A 25,825-nucleotide genomic window follows, 5' to 3' on the forward strand; every position below is an offset into this window, starting at 1 on the left:
CACTCAAGAACACTTCAATGAATTTGTTGAGAAGTTCCTTACTTATAACTAGTGATCATTTTTATTTTGTAATTACAGCAGCTAATTTGGGAATGAAACCCATTATATGCAGCTTATAAAACTATTCCTCAAGCTTCACTGTAGATGCAGAATAAATCATTTACGCCTATGTAAATCTAAATATTTTGTGGACAGAGGTAAAGTTGTGAGACAACTATACACCAAGTTTATTTTATTTAAAGGTCACTGATCACGTGGCAAAAAGGGAATATCAATAAAATACTGTGAAAATGAAATGTCAGTCCATAGTGGACTGTGACTACACACTTAAAATACAAGAAAAAATGCACAATATCTGCGCCAGTAGCCGTTTTTCTTAACTAACCGCAACGCATTTAGAAGCTTACTTTATAATCTTCAGGTGGTGCTAGCCCAAATTGCTTTCATTTACGCTCAGTTTGCGAGCAACTAGTGACATTCATGGGGGATGAACATGTTTTGAATCGGCTTGCAGTTTTATGTATATTGATAAGTTTATCCACATTTCGACCAAAACTAACCTTTTTGCTGCCGGAGTACACAGAAAGCGCCACTGATTACTGTTTATTGAGAAAAAACGAAGCTAGCGTGAGCCGTTTCAGGTACGTGAACGGCAATTTCAAGGAGTTGTGATACCGCAGACGACTCCAGTGGCTGCACTCAGCAGGTAAAGTGGCGGACAAGACTTTATAGTTCACTTCAAACACTGGATTGCGCTTAGAAACAGAATGGTCACGTGATTTTAATTTCCGGTCAGTAAACGTCAAAACAGTCAAATGCTTACTGTGGCATAGTGACAGTGGTATGCATGTGCAAGTTTTCTTTGCTTGTGGAAGCGCTGCTCGGAACAGATTTGATGTGACGACGAAAGTACTTGATTAACGTTAGTGGTGTTGTGAAAACACACGAAGTGTACAATGAATAGTGGCAAGTACGTACAAGTGTTTCTGATAGCACAGCCTTCCTGTAAGTCTGGTCGTGCATGTATCAGCGATATATGGAACCAATATTTCATTTGTTAGGATTTACCGAAGTGTCGGAAATTTTTTGTTCTTTTTAAAGCGGAAAAAACCTGTATCGAACAGTTTTAAATACGCTTCACATATTGTTAAGGGCATGTTGTGGATCAAATCGTTGTCGAAATTTAATTGTTACGAGGTTCTGAAATGCTGCACGCAAATTTTGATTCAATGAGCGACCGTGAAGCAAGGGACTAAGCGCAATTCATGTTTTGTAGTTTATTAGCATAGTATGTAATTCCATCTTGAATATCATCGTATGACAACAACCGGATGAACTGCGCCGTTGGTCGTATTTCACAAGGTGCCCATTGCCTGTATTCATGTGCTTTCAAAGTATGTTATTAATAATTTATAATACTAGACTAAATGCTCAAACCAGTAAACATTTTTCATAGTAGCTCGCTGAATGGAGACTTGTCCAACATGTTTGATTCACGTCTGCAGTTTTAAGCTAAATGCAGTTAGTAATGTCGTTTTCAACAGCCTGTACAACTTTTAAAATGTTGCTATTAGCAAGCTGGTACATTTTACTATTCTTGGTGTGAAATTAACTTATGACGTTTTACCAAAAACGTATCTTTGAGTCTGGGTATGAATGATTTCGAAGAAATTCTTGAAGCTGATGCCATACCGTCTATTCAGATCAACGTTTCAATCATAGTGGGCTAATGTGTGCACTGAAACTCAAAGGGTCAGTTGCAGTGTTTTGGTTGTAAAGAAACAGCATTTTTTAGTTTAAGGGCATGCAGCGTATTACTATGACAGTTTTCCTGTCAGTTTGTCATATGTTAGCAGTGAGACTTTCTAGAATTATTCTGGTGCATTTTCAAGTACTATTACCCTTCCTTGTCATAATAATATTCCAAAGTTTTAACTGTTCCCAATTTACCCCTTGGATGGGGGATCTGGGATATAAAGTGTACTAATCAAGTAAAACATACTTTAATGTCTTATTATGCTACAATTACTGCAACGATAATTAAGAGTACATCCTTGAAACCCATGTCGCAGTACAAATGTCTAAGTTTCCAAAATGTTTAATGCAAAATCAATAATGTGTGTTACTTGACAAGATAAACAAATAATTAAACTTAATACTGTTCAAGAAAATTTGAAATATCTCTCTTTAAAATCAGATGCAAAAAAATCTTCCAACTTATTGTCCTAAATTAATCCATTCTGTGTTACCCATTTCTATGTATCTAGTAATTGCCATCACCCTTACACCTGGATAAAAACTTCACTTAATATTGGTTTCACTTTTGTGTATGTTGTAATTTTATGCTCCTTTACTATCTTACCACATTCACTTTGGTAATGCACTGAAGCCCATGGTCCTATTATTATTTCTGAGTTTGAATTAATTCATGTAGCTATATTACCTCTGCCAGTAAGCCTAGTGAAGACTGCCTTAGTGTGTTGTATGGAATGTTGAACTTTTTAGCTGCAACAGACACAGACATCTCTTTTGTTACTACTTCCCCGGCCTTCTCAACATCACTTGAGTCATATGTGATGTCCTTTATATGCATGTGGCATGACCTGCAAAGGCAAACTAAGACCATTATCCACCATAAAGTGCAGTTATACCAAAATTACTCCACATTCATGAAATGTTATTTACTAACAAACTATTAGTGATATATTACTAATTATATTAAAATTGGGTTTAAAGCATAGGCCTATGAGATGTATACATAGTTTCTTACAGTATCACAGCTGGTTTCTCAACTGCATCCTTTCAACTATAATTGTATGTCTTTACTGCAATGTTAAGAAAACAAACATTTATTTCAAAATTGCAGTCTCACTTTGGCCAACAGAGCTTACGGACACCATATTATAACCACCTGTTAAATGTGGACTACATATTAGAACTGAATACGTATGAGGATTAGATTAACAATTATGAAAAAATTGTCATTTGCATCCAAATTATCCCTTCTTGCTGGGGATTTTGAAGTCCTCCCTACCCTTCTCCTTAGGGATTTTAATGTCTGTAACTTCATGTAGAGTGGAGCTGCGACCACTGACCAAAACGGGATTGTTGAATACGTGCTAGCAGGGCTCGATCTCTGCCTCCTCAACACCGGAGCTCCCACACACTTTAGTGTGGCACATGGCACTTTTTTGGCCATTACTCTTTCCATCTGTAGCCCTGGATTCCTCCCCTCTGTTCAGTGGGGTGTTCACGACGATGTGTGCAACAGCAGTCATTTTATGATCATCCTATCTTTTCATCAGCATCATTCATGTGGATACCCTTCCAAGTTGGCCTTTACTAATGTGGATAGGGATGTCTTTTCTTTGCTCGCCATTTCTGCTGCCGCACCACACAGTGGCATTGATGAGTCCTTTTGAAACTTGACGGGTGCCATACTTTTGGCAGCTGCTTCAGTGATTACTTCGTCCTCGGGTTGTTCTCGACAGAAGGCTGTCACTTGGTAGACCTCTGAAATTGCTGTGGCTGTTAGTCTATTACCATGCCCTTCAATTCTACAAATGGTATTTATCTCTGGACCACCTTCTGGCCTTTAAATGGCTTTGTGCCTGGTCCCGGTTAGAAATAGATTTGCTGGGAACTGTGTGTTGCTGCCATAGAGCCGCATACTCACTCATTGCAGGTATGGGCAAAGGTAAGGCACATTTTTGGTCTCTGTTCTCGTACAGGTGTCCCAGAAATTTCCCAGAATTGTGTTATCCTTGCCAGCCTGGACTCTGGTGCTGAGCATTATGCTCGGCATTTTGCCAAGGCCTCAACATTGGTTCACTGTCCGCCCATGTTCTGTTTTCTCAAACTCTGTCTGGAACAACTCCCCTTACCTTTTGTTCCCTGCTGCCTGGAGCCTTATAACTCCATGTTTAGCAAGTGGGATTTTGCCGGCACCTTTGCTCTCTGCCCTGATATGGCTTCTGGACCAGACTTTGTCCACAACCAAATGTTTTTCAGTGAGTAGCCAACATCGTATACTTGCCATTTTTAACCATCTGCCCAGTGAGGGGAAGTTCCCTTCTCAATGGCAAGAAAGTGTCGTTACTGCTATATGGTGCATCTACATCCTTGGCACCTTACACGAGTGGAGCTTCCGTGATCCACCCACCCCTAAATTTTATCTGGCACTTTCTTTCATGTTGCACTTCTCAGGTACGGGTTGCTATCTCCTGTAGCACCTCCCATCTGCAAGAGAATGGGGTTCCGCGTGGTACTCTTCTGAGTGCCCCTCTTTTTAGTGGCTGCCGATGGTCTGATGGGAGCAGCGGGGCCTATGGTGTCCACCCTTTTGTCTGCTGATGATTTTTGCATTTATTTTTGCTTGTCCGTGATAGGCATTGCTGAACGCATACTGCAGGGAGCAATATACAGAGTGCCTGAGCTGGTACCTTCCTCTATGCTGATTAGTCCCTCTGTCTGGAGTCCAAGAGGTGTGGACAATGACCTAAGGCAGGTGAGCCCCCGATGAGGGTGGCCTTCCAGCAGGAAGGATCACACCATCAGAGACGCTGGCAATCATGGGGGATTTGGCTGCACCCCGTTACCTCCTGGTGGCATGCACAGAAGATGGTCACAATTTCACTACATTTAACCCATTTGTTATTCAAAAGGCTGTAGATGCCAATGCCCGGTCTTTTGAAGTCCTGCTCTTGGTTGCATAATGAGACCTTGCTTCTGGAGATGGATAGTGCTTTTCAAGCAAAGAAACTGCTTAATGCAGTACTTCTCCACACCGCACTCTGAATTCCTCCCATGATGTCATAACCACTCGGCTGCTTGATGGTTTACCAAGGCTGAAACAACAGCCTGCCTCATTGACCAGGGAGTGACTGCAGTCCATCACGTCATGAAAAAGATTGATAAAGAATTAGTGCCAACCTGCACTCTATTCCTCACACCTGACCATGTGGTACTTCCATCAAAAATTACGGCTGGCTATGAAGCTATTACTGTCGGACTGCATATCCCAAATCCCACGCGTTGCTCTAAATGTGAGTGCTACAACCACACCCGTGAATCTTGTGAAAATGCAGCCAAATATGTAATGTGCGGCAGGGATGCTCATGAGGGTGTGTGTCTGCCTCCTTCCCCTCACTGTATCAACAGCAAGGTTAACCATGCTGCCTCCTCCCATGACTGTCCAATGAGAGAACCATTCAGGAGATCCGGGTGAAGGAAAAGGTTTCCACTCACATTGTTTGGAAAATGATGGCTAATTGCAAACCTTGTACACCACCCTCTGTCAGTTATAGTACAGTTCTCACTACACCCCGACCTATGAAGCACATGGCTGTGTAGACTTGCAACTTCCAGTTTAGTGCCATGCTTGTGAAATCATCCAGCTCCCAGGTCTCACTCTCATCTTCACCCGCTACAGGTGCATGCCCTACCAAGAAACCTTCGCCTGCACCAGCGAAATTGTATGATTCGCAAGTAGAAGCACAGAAATCTAAAAAGGAGTACTCTCTTGATGACTTTCTGCGCACATCTAGCCAGCTAGCATCTAGGTATGCACCTGACAAATGGCATGATTCTAAGCAGTCAAAAAGAGGCATGCGATCTTTCCCTTCTCCGCCTCAGTGTTCTTCTTCCACGGTGTTACCATGCGATACAATCACTCGGCTGACCTCCATTTCACTGGGACACACCACGAACAACCAGTCTGCTAGCCAGCCGAAGGCAAATGCTGACACCCTCTGTCAAACTAATGGCCAGGATCCTCCAGCCTCTGGACTTGGTCATTGTGCACATTTGAATCCTGGCACTTGGCAGCCATCATAGTGACTACCCTGCTATTTGACACATCTCCTGTCTATCATCAGATGTGATTATTCTCCAACAGAACATTAACAGCATCAGATCCAGTAGGGTTGAGTTACAGCTCCTCTTGCGATTATACATACCAGTTGTTTTCTGCTCCGGCTTGTGGGTAAGTCGTGTTGCTCATTTGAGATGAAATATATAGTTGCACCATTTTCTTGTACACCGAGCTTCAAGCTATTGCTGTCTCTTTTTCCCTTCCAAGTTTCACCCTCTCTCTTTGGGAATGTCTACTCACTCTCGTCTTTGGCTGTTTGCAACTTATTGTTCAACTTCCTCCTCCCTTTCTGCTGCTTGATGACTTAAGTGCCCAACATCCCCTATGGGGCTCTCCATCCTCCTGTCAGAGAGGCTCTCTCCTATATCTTCAGCCAGCTCAGTCTAATCTGTTTGAACATGAATACATCACATAGCTTCCCAATTCCATCCCTTTTCTCTCTTGGACCATATGATCTGTACTGCTCAGTTTGCTTGTTGTCTCGAGTGGTCTGTTCTCTCTGACAAACACTCAAGTGACCATTTCTCCTGTGTCATTTGTTTGCTGATGCCTATCCCATCTGTTTGTCTAACCAGCTGGCAGCTTTCTGAAGCTGAGTAGCAGCTCTACTCCTCATTGGCCACTTTTTATGAACACCATTTCTCCTGCATTGATGGCCAGATAGACTATACCTTACAAACACTATTCTCACTGCCATGCAGTATTCCAAACCTTGCACCTCTTCCTCGCAGCGATGTGCCTCTTTCCCCTGGTGGATTGAGGCATGCCGTGATGCAATCTGCACATGGAGACGAGATCTCTGCATTTTTAAGTGCCATCTTACGATGGTGAACTTATCCATTTTTTCGTACCCTCTTACGAGTTTGGGCTGTATCTAGAGCGTAGCTCTTTTCAGCCATATGTGCTTTAATACTGTTGGGACTCAATTTATTTATATTATTTGGGAAAAATTTATATTTCCTGTTTTTACTTAAAATATTAATTATCCAATTCAATAACAATAATTCTTCAGTAACTTATTATATGTCTTCTATTTCTATCTGTCAATACATTCTTTATTTTTCTTACTTAATCTACTTCTTCCTCTTTTCTTCTTGTTTCTGAGTGGAAATAATGTTATATCCCGGCATTCGCCTTACGGTTTGGGAAAACCCCACCTGGGATAATGTCTCTTATATAAATGTTTTACTTTATTTTGTATTTTTGACTAAAATCTCACTTAAATTTTTTATTGTGTGACTGACAATTGCACTTCAGCTTTCGTTAACTAAATGGCTAATATTATTAGAAGGCCCAAGTGGAATTGTCCTATCCAATTCTTCATTAGTCTCCCTAATACATTGTGCTATAGTATGTGATGGAAATTTATTCTGGTAGCATGGAAAATTGAAATGCATAAATTCTTCTTCTAGTGTTTTAGTTGTTAGCGTATCAGAGTGAAGTCTATTCATTCCTATATTGCTGACAAGCTCAATCAGTCGGTGCTGTAGCGGTAATATATTTACTGAATTATATATATCTTGATTTGTAGTGTAGAGACTTGACCTAATAGCGATTCGTAAGATTCTTCTTTCCGTACTTAAATTCTTTCTGTATGCTGTTTACTTGCAATCCATACTGGTGCCCCATATTCCAAAACTGGTCTTATAAACGTTTTATAAGTATAAATTAATGTACTATTGGGTGCTCCTGTTATACGCCCTCTAATTAACTTTAGAAGTCCGATTCTTCTCCTTACCTTTACTAGGATATTATCTGTGTGAGGCTTCTATGACAGTATTGCGTCCATTATAAGACCTAAATAATTTGCTTTTGGTTTTGGTAAAATTTCTCCTCCCCAGAGTTTTAACTTTACTTTATCTGGTGTTTGTAATTTATTAGTAGTAAAATTTCTGTGTCTGAATATCACAAATTGACTATTGTGCGCATTAGGTTTAATGTCCCAGGTACTGAGCCACTTTTCTAATTTTGTGAGGTATTGTGTATTTGCATTATTCAATTCTTCGGACGTTCTCTCATGACACCAATAAACTGTATCATCTGCATCAAGTGTCAAGCCTTCATTCCAATGGGTAGGCAGTGGAATATCAGCTGTATATAAGGTGTACAGCAAAGGTGAAAGAATAGCACCCTGTGGCACCCTGGCTTCTGGAATGAAAGGACTAGAGAGTTTATTATTAATCGATAAATATGTAGGTCTATTGTCTATAATAGTGCTAATTAGTTAGATAAATTGAATTGGGATACCAAAGTTCATAAGCTTATAATATAATCCTAGTCGCCACACTGTCGAAAGCTCTTTCTGTATCCAAATATAAGGCTGATGCACGATCTGTAATATTTAAGGTCTTAGTAATGCTAGTACATATTCTGATAATCAGATCTATAGTTGAATGTTGTTGCCTAAAGCCTGCTTGTATGTCAGGTATAAGTCTTTGGTCTTCTGCAAATTAATGCAATCGTCTGTTTAATATGGACGCAAAAGATTTTCCAGTAGTTGACAAAAGTCTTATAGGACGATAGGATGTCAGATTATTTAATGGTTTCCCAGGTTTTGGTATCATAATTACTTTTGCTGTTTTCCATTGTTGCGGTATTTGTTTTAATTTTAAAACATTGTTGTACAAACAGTGTAATATTCTAATTATTTTTTCACTTGGTGCTGCTCTAACATGTAGTCTGCTAATTCCATCCATTCCAGGTGAAGTGTTTTTGCCATTATTTATTGCTTTATCTATTTCTTCTTCTGTAATTTCTTGAATCTGTGCTAATTGCTCTTCATTTAAAACTTCTGGGGATGTTAAAATCATTGGCATTTCTTCATCAACTTTTGTTTATGCGAATTATTAAAACGTGGATCGTTAGGTATTTTATGAGTTTCTATGAGAACTTCTCTAAAAATTTGTGCTTTTTCTTGACTATCTTTTATTGTATTCCCATTATATTGTAGTGGAGGCTCAGTGTTTATTTTATCTCCTATAATACGTTTAAAAGTCTTCCAGAACTTGTTTGATTGTTTGTGATCTAACAACACACACGTTTTTGGCCATCTTTGCGAGTGAAAATTTGCCAATTGTCTTTTGACAAGCATATTCAATCTGTTACATGCTATTCTCAATTCTTCAGACTGAAAGCTTTTTAGCTGTCGATATATTCTACGTTTTTGTTTTGTAGTTACCAAAATACTTTCAGGTATCCTTTCTAGATTTTCTTTTATTCTTTTTACTGAAACACTTTCTATTCCGCTTGTTTTATAGCTGTTACAATGGCATCATTATATTGGTTTAATTCTTCAGTTGTTATATCGATCACTTCTGGTATATTTTCATCAAGCAATGTTTGATATTTTTCTTGATCCATGTTTTCTAAATCGTATATTACTTTAGTACTTCGTTGGCTTTTAATAGAATGGTACATTGTAGTTCTTACTAATAGTGGTAAATGATCACTAGCAATACTTTTGCCTATCCAGTGAGCAGTAAAATATCGATGTATATTGTTAATATATGAAATATGATCGGGTATTGATGTACCTCTGTGGTTTATAAAAGTGGGTTCATCATTGTCGACTCGTCGAATATTAAAATTTGTAAGGATAGACTCTAGTGTTCTACCATTTGTATTTGTTGCGGAATCTCCAAAGGTATTAGATCTTGCATTTAGATCACCCATAATGATAAAAGGGCCCAGATTTGTCATACATTCAAAACATTCTATAGGTAATCTGTCCTTTGGAGGGATATATATTGTTGTTAAAAAGATAAATTTCTTAGTTCTTGTTTGTGTCTTCAATATCACAGCTTGTACATTTTGCAAATTATCTGGCAAATCAATCCTAACTGCTGGAAAATTTTTGCTTTGTGATACTGCTACTCCTCCACTAACGTTCCTTTCACTAGTATTTGTATCATGACATATAAAATAGTTGATCTTTATTGGATGCTCAGATGCCTTTGTCTCTGCAATACCAATCACATTAACATTTTCTGACTCTATAAGATGTTCTATTAAATTAATTTTCGATAGTATAACATTTACATTGACAAAGGCAGTAATAGTTTCTCTAACAATTACATAATTTTCTCGGGGATCCATTTTTATATACTATCTACAAAATTAGAGCTGGTTTCTACTCTTTAAAATATTGGTTTTTAAGTACTGTTATCTTTTGGAGAAGGTATTTCTTCTACTTGTATATTTCTCTGTGGACTATTCTTTTCTAAAGGTGGCCATTGCTTTGGTGCCAACTGTAGTGGTTCTTCTATTGTATGTAATCGGTCCTGAAGATTATGTGGATATGCATGGAGTTTAAGCTCTGTGTAATAGCAATCTTCCTGTTGAAAAATTTCTTCACTACATCTCCAATGGCTGTTTCTATTTTATTCTTCCTATCGGGTAATATATTGATCAGAGCTGTAGTAACTGCTCTAAGCAGATCATCTACTTGAACATATTTTTCATCAGTGTCAGCTTCCTTTGTAACTGGCGTATTGATAAAATGCACTTTGGCAGTTGTCAATCGATGCGGCCTCTTTTGGTCTCTTAGGACATCTAACATCGGTTGCTAGGTGGTCATCGCCACATGTCTGACATTTTGGTTTTATGTCTTTAGCTGTGCAGCTACTTGTAAAATGTTGGCCTACACATTTGCCACATTTTGGTGGTTTTGTGCAGTTATTAGTAGAATGTTCGAAGCTATAACATTTTACACATTGTACTGGTTGTGGATTAAGAAGCTTTGAAGTTTCTGTTGTATGTACCTTACGAAACATCTTCAAATGATTTTTTAAAAGATAATCTACTGTGTGTTGATCACGCTTAATCACGCGCATTTTTGCAGTTTCCTTTCCTGTTTCTTTGGATTTCATTCTAACTATCCTAACAAAATTAAGATGTAGTTCCTTGAGAACTTCTTCGACGTCATTGATTGTAACATCAAAGTCAACCTTTGTTATGACAACACCCAAACTTGGAACAAAATTCCCAAAATTTCTTTGCTGTTGTAGCCTAGGGTTATAATTGAGTCTCATTAGTTCAACTTTCATTTCTGGTCGGAAATTTGCCTTTAGTTTTTTGACTATTTGTTTCTCAATATTTGGGTTTTTACTGACAAGAATAACACTACCATTTTGACTGAATTTTATGTCCTTAATTTCTTGTGCCAAATTTACTTGTTTTAATTTAGTGCACAATGTCTTAGTTGTTTCACCTTTTTTTAAATTTGAAATGCGAACTGCATGCTCATGATCGGTAAATTTTTTTGTAATTGTCTCTTCGTTGTCAGACTCGATGTCTGTTAAATAGCTTTTTTTCTTCAGTTTCATTTGGGTAGTGTAGCCCTGTTCTTCGTTACCTTGAATAACTATGTTATATGTATGTTGATTGTTCTCTTGAATGGTGTCTGTAACATTTAAGTGTTTCTCTCCATTTTGGCCAGTGACTGTTAGATCTTGTTGTATGTTTTCAATTGGCTGTTGTGTTAGTATTTCTTCATTAGCTGTCTCATTTTTGACTAACTTGTGTTTGCGTTTTAGTTTTTGCATATCTGTTTTATTTGTCATACTAGCATAAGCTGAAGTGCTATGTCTGTGATTCTACTCGTGGATTATTCTTTGCCCTGTTCTGTGCCTTGGCCTCTGCAAACGCGGGCTGATCCGACATGAATGGGGCCCTGGCTTGCCAATTCCCTATTTCCGGCTGTCTGGAAACTTGCCTATTGAATAACGGATACAGATGCAGGACACTACAATTTTGCGTAGCAAATAAATTTGCTAATTTGCTTCAACAGGCTTTGCGAGACTGCCTTGCTGTGCGAGACTTGCCATTATAAACAGCAATGTGCACAGTGTTGCTGCATTTTCAAGGACAGCAGAAAAGCTAGTTGGCTTTCTGTTCAAAGTTCTATTAACAGTTTTACTCCCTCTTCTGTTGTTTGGGGTAATCTCCGTAGGCTTTCCGGAACCACATTTAGACCCTCTTGATATCTCCAACACCTTGGGCCGATATTTTGCAGACATTTAGTGTTTCACCCACAACCGTCCTGCCTTCCTCCCTCTGAAACAGGCGATGGAGGCAAGGATGATATTTCTCGTCCCAGAGTCATAGGTGTTACAATACTGCTTTTACTATGAGGGAGCTTAAGCATGCACACTCTTCGTCCCAGTTATTCATTCCAGGACTGGACGGCATTCACATTCTGATGTTGCAGCACCTATCTACTTCAGGGCCTATGCTTTCTCCTCGATACATATCAATGCATTTGGACAGATGACACGTTTCCCATTCGCTTGCGTGAGGCCGTTGTCATTCTCATACCTAAACCTGGTAAGGACAAACACCTTCCTTCCAGCTTCTGCCCAGTGGCCCTCACCAGTAGCATCTGCAAAACGGTGGAACATATGATTAATGGTCGGCTGATGGAGTGACTCGAATCTCGGAATCTTCTCGCAGATGCTCATTGTAGATTCTGTAGGCAACACTCTGCAGTTGATCAATTATCCCCTTGTCAACTCATAATATTAACAATATTTTATGGAAGAGCCAAACTGTGGTCGTATTTTTGTTTTGGAGAAAGCATATGGCATCTGCTGGAGGACAGTTATCCTTCATGTTATGTATGAGTGGAGCTGCTGGGGTTGTCTGCCCCTTTTTATCTGGGAATTTTTAAAAGACTGTGTCTTTAAGGTATGTGTGGGCTCAGCTCTGTTTTAAGGTATGTGTGGGCTCGGCTCTGTTGGTCACTGTTATTCAAGAGAATGGGGTGCTTTGGGGTTCTATACTAGGCATTGTATTATTTGCCATAGCCATTAACCCTATTATGGAGCCTCTCCCACCGTGTACCTCAGGCTCTCTTTCCGCCGATGACTTCGTGATCTATTGCAGCTCGCAACGAACCTGTCTACTTGAGTGGCATCTTCCTTGATGTCTTGATCATTTTTACTTGTGGAGAATCAACAATGGCTTCCAATTTTCTGCTGATAAGACTGTCTGTATGAACTTCGGGCAGCACTGGGAGTTTCTTCCCCCATTCCTACATCTCGGCCCATTCCTTCTTCCCTTCATTGACACAACGAAATTTATGGAACTAATATTTGTTAGGAAACTCTGTTGGTCTTCTTACCTGGCAGATTGTTGGACTCGCGCTCTCTAAAAAGTTTTACCTGTTTTATGCAGTATCTCGGGGGGAGCGGATTGGACTGTCTTCTGTTCATACTGGTCTCTTGTCTGTTTGAAACTGAATTACGGGTGTATCATATATTCATCCACAAATCCGTCTTTCTTACATTGTCTTAACACCATCCACCATTGTGGGATATGTTTAGCCACTGGTGCTTTCTATATTAGTCCCATTGAGAATCTTTATGCTGAGGCTGCTGACTTTGGATTGTCCTACCAGTTTTCGTTTGCTGCTGTGACAGCTTTGCTTTACCCTCCCTGCCACATTCTCCATGGTTACGAGTTCTTCACTGCCCTGTCATTGTGCTGAGGTATGTGTTCATTTTGGATTCCATTCAGTTCCCTCCCCCAGGGGGTCCACAACTCTTTTGTGGATACGTGCGTGGCGAGCACGGGGCCCCGAGCCGTTGCAGCCTTCTTTCTCTCCAGGGCTGCATTTCCTTTCCCTTCCCCTCCTTTCCCCTCCTTGCTCCTTTCCCCTCGCCCTCTCCTCTCCCTCTCTTGGTGCCCTTGCTTATGTTGGCCCCCGCTATCCTCCTGGTTCTGTTGGTTTTCCAATTCGGCTTTGTTGCATAATCATCTCCTCCTTTTGGCATTCCTTGGTCCCCCTCTGGGGTTTGACTTCCATTACAAAATTTGTCCTCCGTAGTGTGAGCCATTTGGGGAAGAGCACCTTACCTAGTGTCTCCGACGTGCGCCCTCCTGGTACATTCCACCTTTTCTTTCACGTCGGTCCCTTGGTCGCCCCTGGCCTGTATGTGGATGATTTCTGCATTTGGGTTAGTTCCTCCTTGATGGCATCTGCAGAACGGCAGCTCCAGGTAGCTATACGGCGTGCCTCTGCATGGACCTTCTCACACGGGTTTCAATTCTCTCCTTTAAAATCACGGGTGGTCCACTTCTGTCACCGTACTACGATCCACCCTGATCCAGAGCTCTATCTCGCTGCACGACGATTGCCTGTGGTCCCAAAGTTTCGTTTCCTGGGTCTTCTTTTCGACAACAAGCTCACTTGGCTGCCCCATATCAAACTCCTGAAGGTAGGATGTTTCCGTAAACTCAATGTCCTTCGCTTCCTTGCCCACTCCTCTTGGGGTGCGGACCGTTCCTTCCTTCTCTGTCTTTATCGTGCTCTAGTTCTGTCTCGCTTGAACTATGGTTGTCAAGTTTATGGTTCAACTGCTCCTTCCACACTGCACGTGCTGGATCCCGTCCACCTCATGGTATCCGTTTGGCCACCGGTGCCTTCCCTACTAGCTCTGTTGATAGTCTCCTGGTTGAAGCTGGGATCCCCCCCCCCCCCCCTTTCTGTTCGGCAGTCCCAGCTTCTGGTGTCTTATGCACTCACTATCCGTTCCTCTCCCACTCATCCTTCCTATTCTATCCTGTTCCCAGACCAGGGACGTCGCCCACCTGACTCCCGCCCTCGGGCGGGTTTACCGGTTGGGCTCCGCTTTGCGTCTCTTTGCCGTGATTTTCAGCTTCCTTCTTTGTCCTGTCTTCCTTGCTCCTTCCCCTCCACCCCTCCTTGGTTAGTTCCTCAGCCTCGAATTCGGATGGATCTCTGCCGAGGTCCGAAAGATTCCATCCCCCAGGTGGTGTTCCGTTCCTTTTTCCGCCAAATTTTATGGGAGTTTCGGGATGCTGTTGTTTTTTTACGCTGATGGGTCTAAATCTGCTGATCATGTTGGGTATGCCTTCACGCCCTCTGTTGGAACGGAAAATCATCTGCTGCCACCTACATGTGGGGTGTTTACTGTGGAATTGATGGCAATTTCCCAGGCCCTTACCTTTATTAAACAGTCCCAACACCACCGTGTTTTGTTATGTACGGACTCGATGAGTGGCCTTCTTGCTATTGACCGGTGTTTTTCGCGCCATCCCTTGGGCTCTGCCATCCATGACCATCTCGCTGATATTCACCGTGCTGCTTGTTCCATTGACTTCCTTTGGGTCCCTGGCCATGTGGGTATCCTGGGTAATGAGCTTGGTGATCGTTCGGCTGGGGGAGCAGTCACTTACCCCCCCCCCGTTTTCTGTAACCCCTCCTGCAGCGGATTTATGGCTTCACATCAAATCCCACTTCGCACAGTCATGGGCCAATTCTTGGGAGGCTACTCCCCTGTCTAATAAACTTCGTGCGATTAAGGCGACACCAGGCCCGTGGCGTTCTTCCTTTCGCCTCTCCCGAAAGGACTCGACCACACTGTGTCGTCTCCGCATTGGCCATACCAGGCTGACCCATGGTTTTCTTTTGCGTGATGAGCCACCCCCACTTTGTGGTTGTGGATCCTTCCAGTCAGTAGCCCACATTTTGGTTGAATGCCCCCTTCTTTTGGCTCTGCATGCTAAGTACAGACTCCCCCACACTTTACCTTTGATGTTGGCTGACGATTCCCGGATTGTCTCTCTGGTTCTCGGTTTCCTCTGGGAAAGTGGTTTTTATTCTCAGTTTTAAGGTTTTTAATCTCTCTCTGGTGTTGGGGCAGGGCGGTGAGTGTTTGGGTGTCTCCCACTGTACACCATGTTTGGAGATTCCCGATTCACCTCCCTGACTGAGATCCTCTTTTCTTCCCCTTTTACTCTGTTTTTACCTTCTTTTTTTTAAAGGATTGGTTAGTCTCCTTTTCCCATACGTATTTCTACATTCTAGTGATTGCATCTTTTAAGTCACAGGTGGTCTTGCCTATGCTGCTTCAGCATAGCGTTGGGTTCGTTGTCTTGCCGACTTCCCTCATTTTGTTTTTTACCAATGACAACATGACTGCCCTTTTACGTTTTTACCTTTTCCGTTTTATTGTTTTGACTTTCCTGAGATGTCCCATTAGCGGAATGGAGCATATTTGAAACAAGGGACTGATGACCTTGCTGTTTGGTCCCTTAAACCTCAACCAACCAACCAACCAACCATTCAGTTCCCAAGGACACTACTTCTGGCCTGCTGTATCACAGTGAGTGTCTCGCACTTCACATGCGGCTTAGCGACAGTGTCTTTGTCTACGTCGATGGTTCCAAGGCCAATCAGGGTATGGCGTGCGCCATTGCATTTGGCGATGATTCTTTTAAATATTGACTCCTTGACCAGCGCTAGATTTTTACCATGGAGCTCTACGCTCTCTGTCAGGACGTGTGGTACATCCAGTGACACGGGCTTGCAAATTGTGTCATCTGCTCAGATTCTCTCAGTGCTCTTCAGAGTCTTTGCATGCTGTACTCAGTCCACCCTCCAGTACAATAGATCCAAGAATACCTCTACTCGCTTACTGTGGGGGGAGGCAATGTGGTATTCCTGGTCACATCAGCATGCCATGGAATGAGGCTGCTGATGCTGCACCTCTCCTCCCTTGGCCTGCTAGTCATTCTGTTCCCATGGATGAACTTCGTGTCATTGTCTGTCGGCATGTACTATCCCTTTGGAGTGCACAGTGGTCTTCTCTCCAGGGAAACAAACTCCGCGACATTATACCTCTCCCAATAGCATGTCGACCTCCTCTCAGCCCACAGGTCGCGAGGAGGTCATTTTAGCCCAGTTGTGTATAGGACATTGTTGTTTTAGTCGCTGCCATATATTAACTGGTGACCCTGCCCCACTCTGTGCCTGCTGCTCTCGACCCTACATTGTGTGCCACTTTCTGATCCAGTGCCCATTTTTTTATGTTTATGTTAACATCTTATGTTTGCTGTCTACTTTGTCAGATGTTTCAGCAGATGACACATCTTCTGTTTGATCGTTGCCTGCAGCTGCATGGCAAAACAAATTTCATCATCCCTCCCCCCCCCTTCCCCTGCGGGGACCTCCACCATCTCAACTATGTTTTGAGAAATATTCCCTAGGGGCATCCTTGTCCTTAGCTGCTCCTATTTAAAGTTGTTTAGTTGGGTTTTAGTCTTTTTTGCCTCAGGTTTTTAGTTAGTAATTGTTGGTTTTTTTTTTTCATTACATATGGGCACTTATGACTTTAGCAATTTTGCACTCCAAAGCAAAAAAAAAGTTACGCATTTATGTCATCACCATACAGTCCATCCCCACCCAGATCTATATCTTGACAGCCAATCCCTTGACGTGGTGGACTCTCATTGGATTTTGCAGGACTGATCTTTAATGCCTGATTGACATGGGTTCCCCATCTCCGTCAATGGACGGCCACACCTCAATGCTCTCCGATGTCTTAGCAACACCAGCTGGGGCACAGATCGCCCTACTCTTGATGCAGCTGTACACAGTATTGGTCCAGTCCTGCCTAGATTACAGGAGTTTTGCCCACTTCTTGGTATCACCTTTGATTTTACAGATGCTAGACCTGATATACCTCTGTGGGGTAAGACTGACAGCTGGGGCTTTTTGGACTAGCCCTCTGATCAGTCTCCTAGCAGATGCAGGGCTTCCACCATTGTGCCAGCAACAATTGATCACTTACGTGTCACGCATCCGGTGTGCTGCACCCTGGAGCACCCAAACTACCGTCTCCCATTTCCAGATAGAGAATTCCACCTCCTGCAACAGTGGCCCAGGTATGTCCCCCATCGTACTTTCTCCCTGGGGGGGCCTCTGGCTGCTCCCTGGATGGGGCATCTTGCTTGCCTTTCTTCCTTTCCCGCCTTGTCTTCTTCCTTGTTCATTACTTTAGACTTTGTTGATCTTCAGTAGACTTTGGAGTTTTCTTTTCTTGGTTTCATTATCTAGTTCCTTCTTTGGTGTGTAGTTTTCTTGACTTGGTTGTTCCAGGTAGGAGGGACTGATGACCTCACATAGTTTGCTCCCTTTAATCATTAAACCAACCAACTGTCCATATTCAAAGGAAAGTGAACAGAGCGAGAAGTGAAATTTCTAAATTTCTCAGTTTGCCTGTGTCAGCAAATCTTTATTTAAAAAACAAATACACTCAATCTTAAGGTGATACATCTGTCATTCTTCGTGTGTTCTTTTTTTTGCGAATGGATATGAACCAGGTTTGTGTCGTCTCTTCAGGTATTTCAGAGTTGCTACTCAAACAGATGCCTGAGGTATCTGTTAATACTTTTTTTCTGTGTGTAACAATGTTTTAGAACCTCAGTAGAAGTAGCTATAGGCTCAAAAGTCTTACTCCATTTCATATTCTGCAGGGTAGTGTTCATATTCCTGTCAGCATTGTTATTTTGTTGGTCTGAAGTATTTGTTCATGTTTTAAAAGACTCTGAAATTGTGTTTTCAACTAAATGCCATGAATGTAGTTAGTTATGCCTAGTAAAAAAATTGAATGTTTTTGTATGTTGTTTTTTGTGTAACGATCTTAATCTTCTACACAGAATTTAATCTTTACTATATGTTCTAATTTTTATTAATTGTAGTGATGTACAAAATAGAATTGTCTACTAACACTAGCATTCTTTGTTTCAGTACACCATGACCTTGTCAGGTTCCTTTGTCTTTCTCCCTGGTCATATGTATAAAACATAAATCTGCAAGACAGTAAGCTCAGTTTTTTTTTCTGAAGCACAAGGATGCACTTATCTAAAAAATAATGCACCAATTTCCAAGCTCTGTAATTACAATTTGTTCTCTTATTAGAACTGCTCATTAGCATAATGGCATATGGAGGAAGGGGAAGAGGCGGCAGACGAGATGGGAGATGGATTGATAGCTCGCTCCTCCATCAGTACCACGATGAATCGCAAGGCTTTCATCAACCAGATGATGCACTTTCTGCTTGGATCAAACAACTAATCGAAATGTGGCGTCGATGTGAGTATTTATATTGTGCCACATAGTTGTTGAAATTATTCAATAATTAGTTGTTTTAAGCTCCCTTACAAAGTAAATGATTTGTGGGTAAAAGTTTTGTGTTGAATCCCCCTTGCATTTGTCACAGTTTGTTTGAAAAATGTATGTAATATGTATCAAAATGTGTATCAAAGACTTGTCCATTATGTAATATAAATTTTCTGAATTTACCTTGCAGTGTCAGCTTTTATAGTGAAAAGTGCATTAATTACTGCAAAGTGTGTTGCATATGGTGCAAATGTAAATATTAAGCCGCAGTACAGATCAACTTTATTTTACATTCACATTCATTGGGTTTGCCAACTCTCAACCTATCCATCACCTTCCCACCTAACGTGGAACTGGTGCTATTCTACAGATCAATCTATTACCACAATCAGTACTCAGTTTCTGATCAGATGAGTTCCAGGTTATTCCCTGTGAAACATGAAAGTATTGGCTATGATACAATTTTTTTCTTCTTCATTTTCTTCTTCTCCGTATTATGTCATTAGTGAACTGTCTTAAAACTGTCACTGTTTTGATAAAATGAACCATCTTGTCAAAACAGGGCTGTTCCATGAGAACATGGATATGGGCACAAACTTTAAAAATTAAAAATATTCTTATTACAATTCTGATTACCATTTCTGTTAGCTGAAACGCTTTTTTGAAGCTTCATTTTCATGTTAAGAAGTGCTGGGACTGAACAAATGGCCTTATAGCATGTCTAAAATTTCAGCTTCTAGACCCTCTAAGAAAGTTTTCAAAAGTACTACACTAATGCATTGTAAAGTAATTTATTAACAGAATATACATGAAAAACTTTACAAGTATCTTAGGTCAGCCCATTTCGACAGTTTATATTGATTTTATTTAATTAGTAAAGTCCCCAGGCTGATTTATTTTTTATTGCTATCTCCTGTTATTCCGATACCGAAAAAGTGTGAAATTTATTTTTCAAGGTCAATGCAATTTTGTAGACTCCTGAAAATAGGCATGGAAAAACAGATTTATGAGACACATGTCTCACTACAGAGAAAACATATTCAATATAAACAATGTTTTGTAGTGTTTTTTTTAAAATAGACATTTAATTATTTTTAACAATTACAGTGTTTCCGCAATTCTCAAACAAGATATTTCATTTTTGTAGTTGTTATCATGCCCCTCACATCAGCTGAGAAAATGAGAGAATACCGGAAATGACTGAAGGAGAAAGGATTAAGTGATGATATTAAGGGGAAGGACAGGGAAAGGAAACTTTCAGCCTTTTAACTCCTGCTCAACTTAAGAAGCAAAGAGAAAAAGAGGAACTTAATCAAAGAAAATTCAGAAATAAAGTTAGAGCCAGCAGCGAAGGCAATGGTAGTGATGCTTGCGTCACCTACACAAATAGTCCATGTAAATCACCTGCTACATTAAGCAAATCAGTTAAACGTGTGGCAACTTGTTTCCCTAGAAGTCCAAGAAAGTTCTCTTGGAATTAGTTGCTGTTCATGGAGTTTAAGTAAGTGAACAACAGGTGAAAAATCAGATTCAATGCCGAAATCCAAGCACAGAAGCAGCTGTTGCTATTTTTTTATGTTTGAGATAACATATCATGGCAAACTCCTGGAATGAAAGATTATATGATAATGAACCACATTTTCTGACTTCATTAACACAACAGTCTGAAATCAAGAGAAAGATGTTTGCATGATGTCAAAATGTGAAAAGTGTGCAGATGTATCTTTGGAAGTTAAGTATTCTTTGGATGAGAACTTAATGAAGAAGCTGATCAAATGGACCCAATGGCAAACAGTGAACCAGTGAATCACTCTGAAAGAGATTCATGGTACTGTTGGTCAGAGTCTTCATGCTCTTTCAAACATGCTACACCAATTATTACAACATACATTTATTAAAAGACAACAATCAAATTTTTTTGAAAACAAAAAGAATTCTGCAAACAAGATCATCATCTTGCTGCAAGTAGATTTTGCAGAAAATTATACTGTTCAGCTACAGAATGAAGTCCAGAGTGCCCATTGGTCAAAACAACAACTCACTTTGTTTACAGCATTTGTTTGGGACTCACAAAATGATGGATATTCTTGTGCTGTTGTTAGTGATAAACTTGATCGTAATAAATATTCAGTGTGTGCTTTCCTAAGTAAAATTGTAGAGCACATTATATCCATGAACCCAGAGGTAGAATCTGTCACATTCACAAGTGATAGTGCAGCCGGTCAATTTAAGCAGCAGTTCCTGTTTGCCAACTTGACATTTTTCAGAGAATGCTATAGAATAAATGTTTCATGGAACTTCTTTGCCACATCACACTGCAAAGGTGTTGTGGGTGGGACTGTGGAACTGTAAAGTCTACAGTCTGGAATATCTGCAAAGCTGGGAAACACAAACTATCTGGTGCTGGGGACTTTGCAAAAGCTGCACGTGAAAGATGTCATGGCATAAACATTTTTTTATATCTTTGCCTTGCAAATTTCAAAGAATACAGAGGAATTGGATCAAATGTGGATGGGAGTAGTTCCAATAGAGCAGACAAAAACCACCCATGCTGTTACACCTATTGCTCCATATATTATTGAGTACCAGCATTACTCACTATCTCCCCAGAGGTTTGTGCACAATTTCAAAAAGCGATCTTCAGCCAAAGAAAACTGATCAATCATTCAACTTTGGTTTCCTATGCTGTAAGAAACAGATAAAGATTTTTTGTGGGGCAGGTGATTTATGTTGAAGATGGTTATGAAATTTCATTTCTTAGAAAGAATGATGCAAATCGAAAGATATTTATATTTCCCTCAAAGGAAGATAAATGTTGGGTAGAAAAAGACCAAATTTTAGAGAAACTAGCTGCACCTACTGTAGATTGGAGGAATAAGTACCATTTTCCCTACCTAATCAGCAGTGCAGAATAAAACTGGTAATTTTCAAGTGAAAGTATCATTCTGTTACTATTAAGTGACATTCTGTTACCAGCAATTTTATTTATTCATTTATTTATTTATTTTATTTTGTTAGTAAAATATTGGGTGGAGGTTACACTAAACAACCGAACTAGGTTAATAATTGGCTCCTTTTACCGACCTCCCGACTCAGCAGCATTAGTGGCAGAACAACTGAGAGAAAATTTGGAATACATTTCACATAAATTTTCTCAGCATGTTATAGTCTTAGGTGGAGATTTCAATTTACCAGATATAGACTGGGACACTCAGATGTTTAGGACGGGTGGTAGGGACAGAGCATCGAGTGACATTATACTGAGTGCACTATCCGAAAATTACCTCGAGCAATTAAACAGAGAACCGACTCGTGGAGATAACATATTGGACCTACTGATAACAAACAGACCCGAACTTTTCGAATCTGTATGTACAGAACAGGGAATCAGTGATCATAAGGCCGTTGCAGCATCCCTGAATATGGAAGTTAATAGGAATATAAAAAAAGGGAGGAAGGTTTATCTGTTTAGCAAGAGTAATAGAAGGCAGATTTCAGACTACCTAACAGATCAAAACGAAAATTTCTGTTCCGACACTGACAATGTTGAGTGTTTATGGAAAAAGTTCAAGGCAATTGTAAAATGCGTTTTAGACAGGTACGTGCCGAGTAAAACTGTGAGGGACGGGAAAAACCCACCGTGGTACAACAACAAAGTTAGGAAACTACTGCGAAAGCAAAGAGAGCTCCACTCCAAGTTTAAACGCAGCCAAAACCTCTCAGACAAACAGAAGCTAAACGATGTCAAAGTTAGCGTAAGGAGGGCTATGCGTGAAGCGTTCATTGAATTCGAAAGTAAAATTCTATGTACCGACTTGACAGAAAATCCTAGGAAGTTCTGGTCTTACGTTAAATCAGTAAGTGGCTCGAAACAGCATATCCAGACACTACGGGATGATGATGGCATTGAAACAGAGGATGACGTGCGTAAAGCTGAAATACTAAACACCTTTTTCCAAAGCTGTTTCACAGAGGAAGACCGCACTGCAGTTCCTTCTCTAAATCCTCGCACAAACGAAAAAATGGCTGACATCGAAATAAGTGTCCAAGGAATAGAAAAGCAACTGGAATCACTCAATAGAGGAAAGTCCACTGGACCTGACGGGATACCAATTCGATTCTACACAGAGTACGCGAAAGAACTTGCCCCCCTTCTAACAGCCGTGTACCGCAAGTCTCTAGAGGAACGGAGGGTTCCAAATGATTGGAAAAGAGCACAGATAGTCCCAGTCTTCAAGAAGGGTCGTCGAGCAGATGCGCAAAACTATAGACCTATATCTCTTACGTCGATCTCTTGTAGAATTTTAGAACATGTTTTTTGCTCGCGTATCATGTCATTTCTGGAAACCCAGAATCTACTATGTAGGAATCAACATGGATTCCGGAAACAGCGATCGTGTGAGACCCAACTCGCCTTATTTGTTCATGAGACCCAGAAAATATTAGATACAGGCTCCCAGGTAGATGCTATTTTTCTTGACTTCCGGAAGGCGTTCGATACAGTTCCGCACTGTCGCCTGATAAACAAAGTAAGAGCCTACGGAATATCAGACCAGCTGTGTGGCTGGATTGAAGAGTTTTTAGCAAACAGAACACAGCATGTTGTTATCAATGGAGAGACGTCTACAGACGTTAAAGTAACCTCTGGCGTGCCACAGGGGAGTGTTATGGGACCATTGCTTTTCACAATATATATAAACGACTTAGTAGATAGTGTCGGAAGTTCCATGCGGCTTTTCGCGGATGATGCTGTAGTATACAGAGAAGTTGCTGCATTAGAAAATTGTAGCGAAATACAGGAAGATCTGCAGCGGATAGGCACTTGGTGCAGGGAGTGGCAACTGACCCTTAACATAGACAAATGTAATGTATTGCGAATACATAGAAAGAAGGATCCTTTATTGTATGATTATATGATAGCGGAACAAACGCTGGTAGCAGTTACTTCTGTAAAATATCTGGGAGTATGCGTACGGAACGATTTGAAGTGGAATGATCATATAAAACTAATTGTTGGTAAGGCGGGTACCAGGTTGAGATTCATTGGGAGAGTGCTTAGAAAATGTAGTCCATCAACAAAGGAGGTGGCTTACAAAACACTCGTTCGACCTATACTTGAGTATTGCTCATCAGTGTGGGATCCGTACCAGGTCGGGTTGACGGAGGAGATAGAGAAGATCCAAAGAAGAGCGGCGCGTTTCGTCACTGGGTTATTTGGTAACCGTGATAGCGTTACGGAGATGTTTAATAAACTCAAGTGGCAGACTCTGCAAGAGAGGCGCTCTGCATCGCGGTGTAGCTTGCTCGCCAGGTTTCGAGAGGGTGCGTTTCTGGATGAGGTATCGAATATATTGCTTCCCCCTACTTGTACTTCCCGAGGAGATCACGAATGTAAAATTAGAGAGATTAGAGCGCGCACGGAGGCTTTCAGACAGTCGTTCTTCCCGCGAACCATACGCGACTGGAACAGGAAAGGGAGGTAATGACAGTGGCACGTAAAGTGCCCTCCGCCACACACCGTTGGGTGGCTTGCGGAGTATCAATGTAGATGTAGATTAGTGTCATGCATTTATCTTCTATGTCATTTTGTTTCCCATTTATCTCTCTTCACAGTATAATTTTTGTGAATATTGATAGGAAATGAACGAGCTGAATTATTGTTGCATTATAAATGAGAACAATATGCATGTCTGAATTGTCATTCCATTACCAGAAAGTTTTTTTTACATAAGTCTCATTATATGAATGAAACTTCAACTATTAAATTACGTAACTTGTGTTCCTTTGCTTGTGTAGAAAATACAAATTTTTTGTCTTTTATCATGATCCTTCGTCTTTACTATCCTTATTGTGCAAAAACTATCACCAAGTGTCATTCCATTACTCATGGAACTACCCAACAGTGACAGTTATAAGACAGTTCACTTACGATGTAATATGGACGTCACATCAGTCTAGATGTACTTGACAATGGTGATAACTGCCGAAACAGTCTGTTCTGAATAAAGAGTATTTAATTATACATAGCTATTTGGTGCATCTTTTCAGTAATCATGTCATTATCAGATATAGTCTTTGTTTCCTTCTGTATTCTTGTTTTTCCTCCCTCTGTTGTTTGGAATTTCATAGTACTTAGTATTACTCATATTTGCAAGAGCTGTTATGCAAAAAGCAGTCCACTTAATCTGATTTATTTATTTACCCATACATAGTCTTGACAAATCGAACTTCTGTTAATTATGTGGGGGCAATGTTCTTTGTTAAATATGATGAAATTCTCAATTTCACTTGCTTGCAATCAGTGAAAGTTGATCTGATTTTTGTTTACTGAGTTGTTCTTAATTTTGAAGACCATTAAAACAAATTATTGTATGTGAAATAAATACTTATTTTCATTTCACATGTGGAGCTTAAGAATTACATTAAAAATTTTTAGTGAGATTTCAATGGAATCAAATGTCGCTTTGCTTGTTTACTATCTTTTCTAATGCAGTTGTTAATATACAAACCTTCCTGTTGTTAAAAACGATTTTGTTTTAGGGAAGAAGAGCGATGCTGTAAGACAAATGCTGCACAATTGTTTTGCTGCTGCTGGTAACCCCTATATTACAGCTCTTCAGATAATGTTAAATAGTGAAGATTTCTACCAAGCTAAAACTAACTCTTTAGCATATACAGGTAAGTGAACTGTGTCATCTCCAATAATGATAGAATATATTTTGAATGCAACTTGTGAGTAAAGCTGACACTAAAAATGTTATGTTTGTTTTAATGACTGAGCTATTATCTATAAAGAAGGCCGTAAATAGTGGAGCCTAAGTTGTGCTTTTCCTCATGATTTCCAGGCGGGCTTTGATGTGGTTTTTTATTATTTAACAAAATATATGTTAACATTATATCACGTTATGTAGAGTCTCACTGCAAACTGAAGAGTGAGGAAGCAAGCCCCCACTCTCTGTGCAGGAACAACTACAGGCTTTTTCATAAAATTAGACCAACCTTTCTGCAGCATGCCTTTCAAATCACTT

At 40.5% G+C, this 25,825-nt stretch overlaps 1 protein-coding gene across 4 annotated transcripts in view; it reads left to right on the top strand.

The window, feature by feature from the left end:
• Nucleotides 1–792: 792 nt before the first annotated feature.
• Nucleotides 793–25,825, top strand: part of LOC124709528 (exonuclease mut-7 homolog) — a 232,064-nt gene continuing 207,031 nt past the window's right edge. Inside the window, exons 1-4 of one of the 4 annotated variants that reach the window (XM_047240847.1) lie at nucleotides 793–1,005; nucleotides 18,426–18,497; nucleotides 18,597–18,770; nucleotides 25,338–25,475. In XM_047240847.1, coding sequence (XP_047096803.1) covers nucleotides 18,614–18,770; nucleotides 25,338–25,475 — 295 coding nt within the window. In that variant the 5' untranslated portion in view covers nucleotides 793–1,005; nucleotides 18,426–18,497; nucleotides 18,597–18,613. Of the gene's footprint in view, nucleotides 1,006–1,089; nucleotides 1,363–18,425; nucleotides 18,498–18,596; nucleotides 18,771–25,337; nucleotides 25,476–25,825 lie in introns of those variants that run through there. The other 3 variants (XM_047240845.1, XM_047240846.1, XM_047240848.1) reach the window with 3 other exon arrangements.

The sequence above is a fragment of the Schistocerca piceifrons genome, chromosome 1 (genome assembly GCF_021461385.2).
Source record: "Schistocerca piceifrons isolate TAMUIC-IGC-003096 chromosome 1, iqSchPice1.1, whole genome shotgun sequence".
Classification (NCBI taxonomy): Eukaryota; Metazoa; Arthropoda; class Insecta; order Orthoptera; family Acrididae; genus Schistocerca; species Schistocerca piceifrons.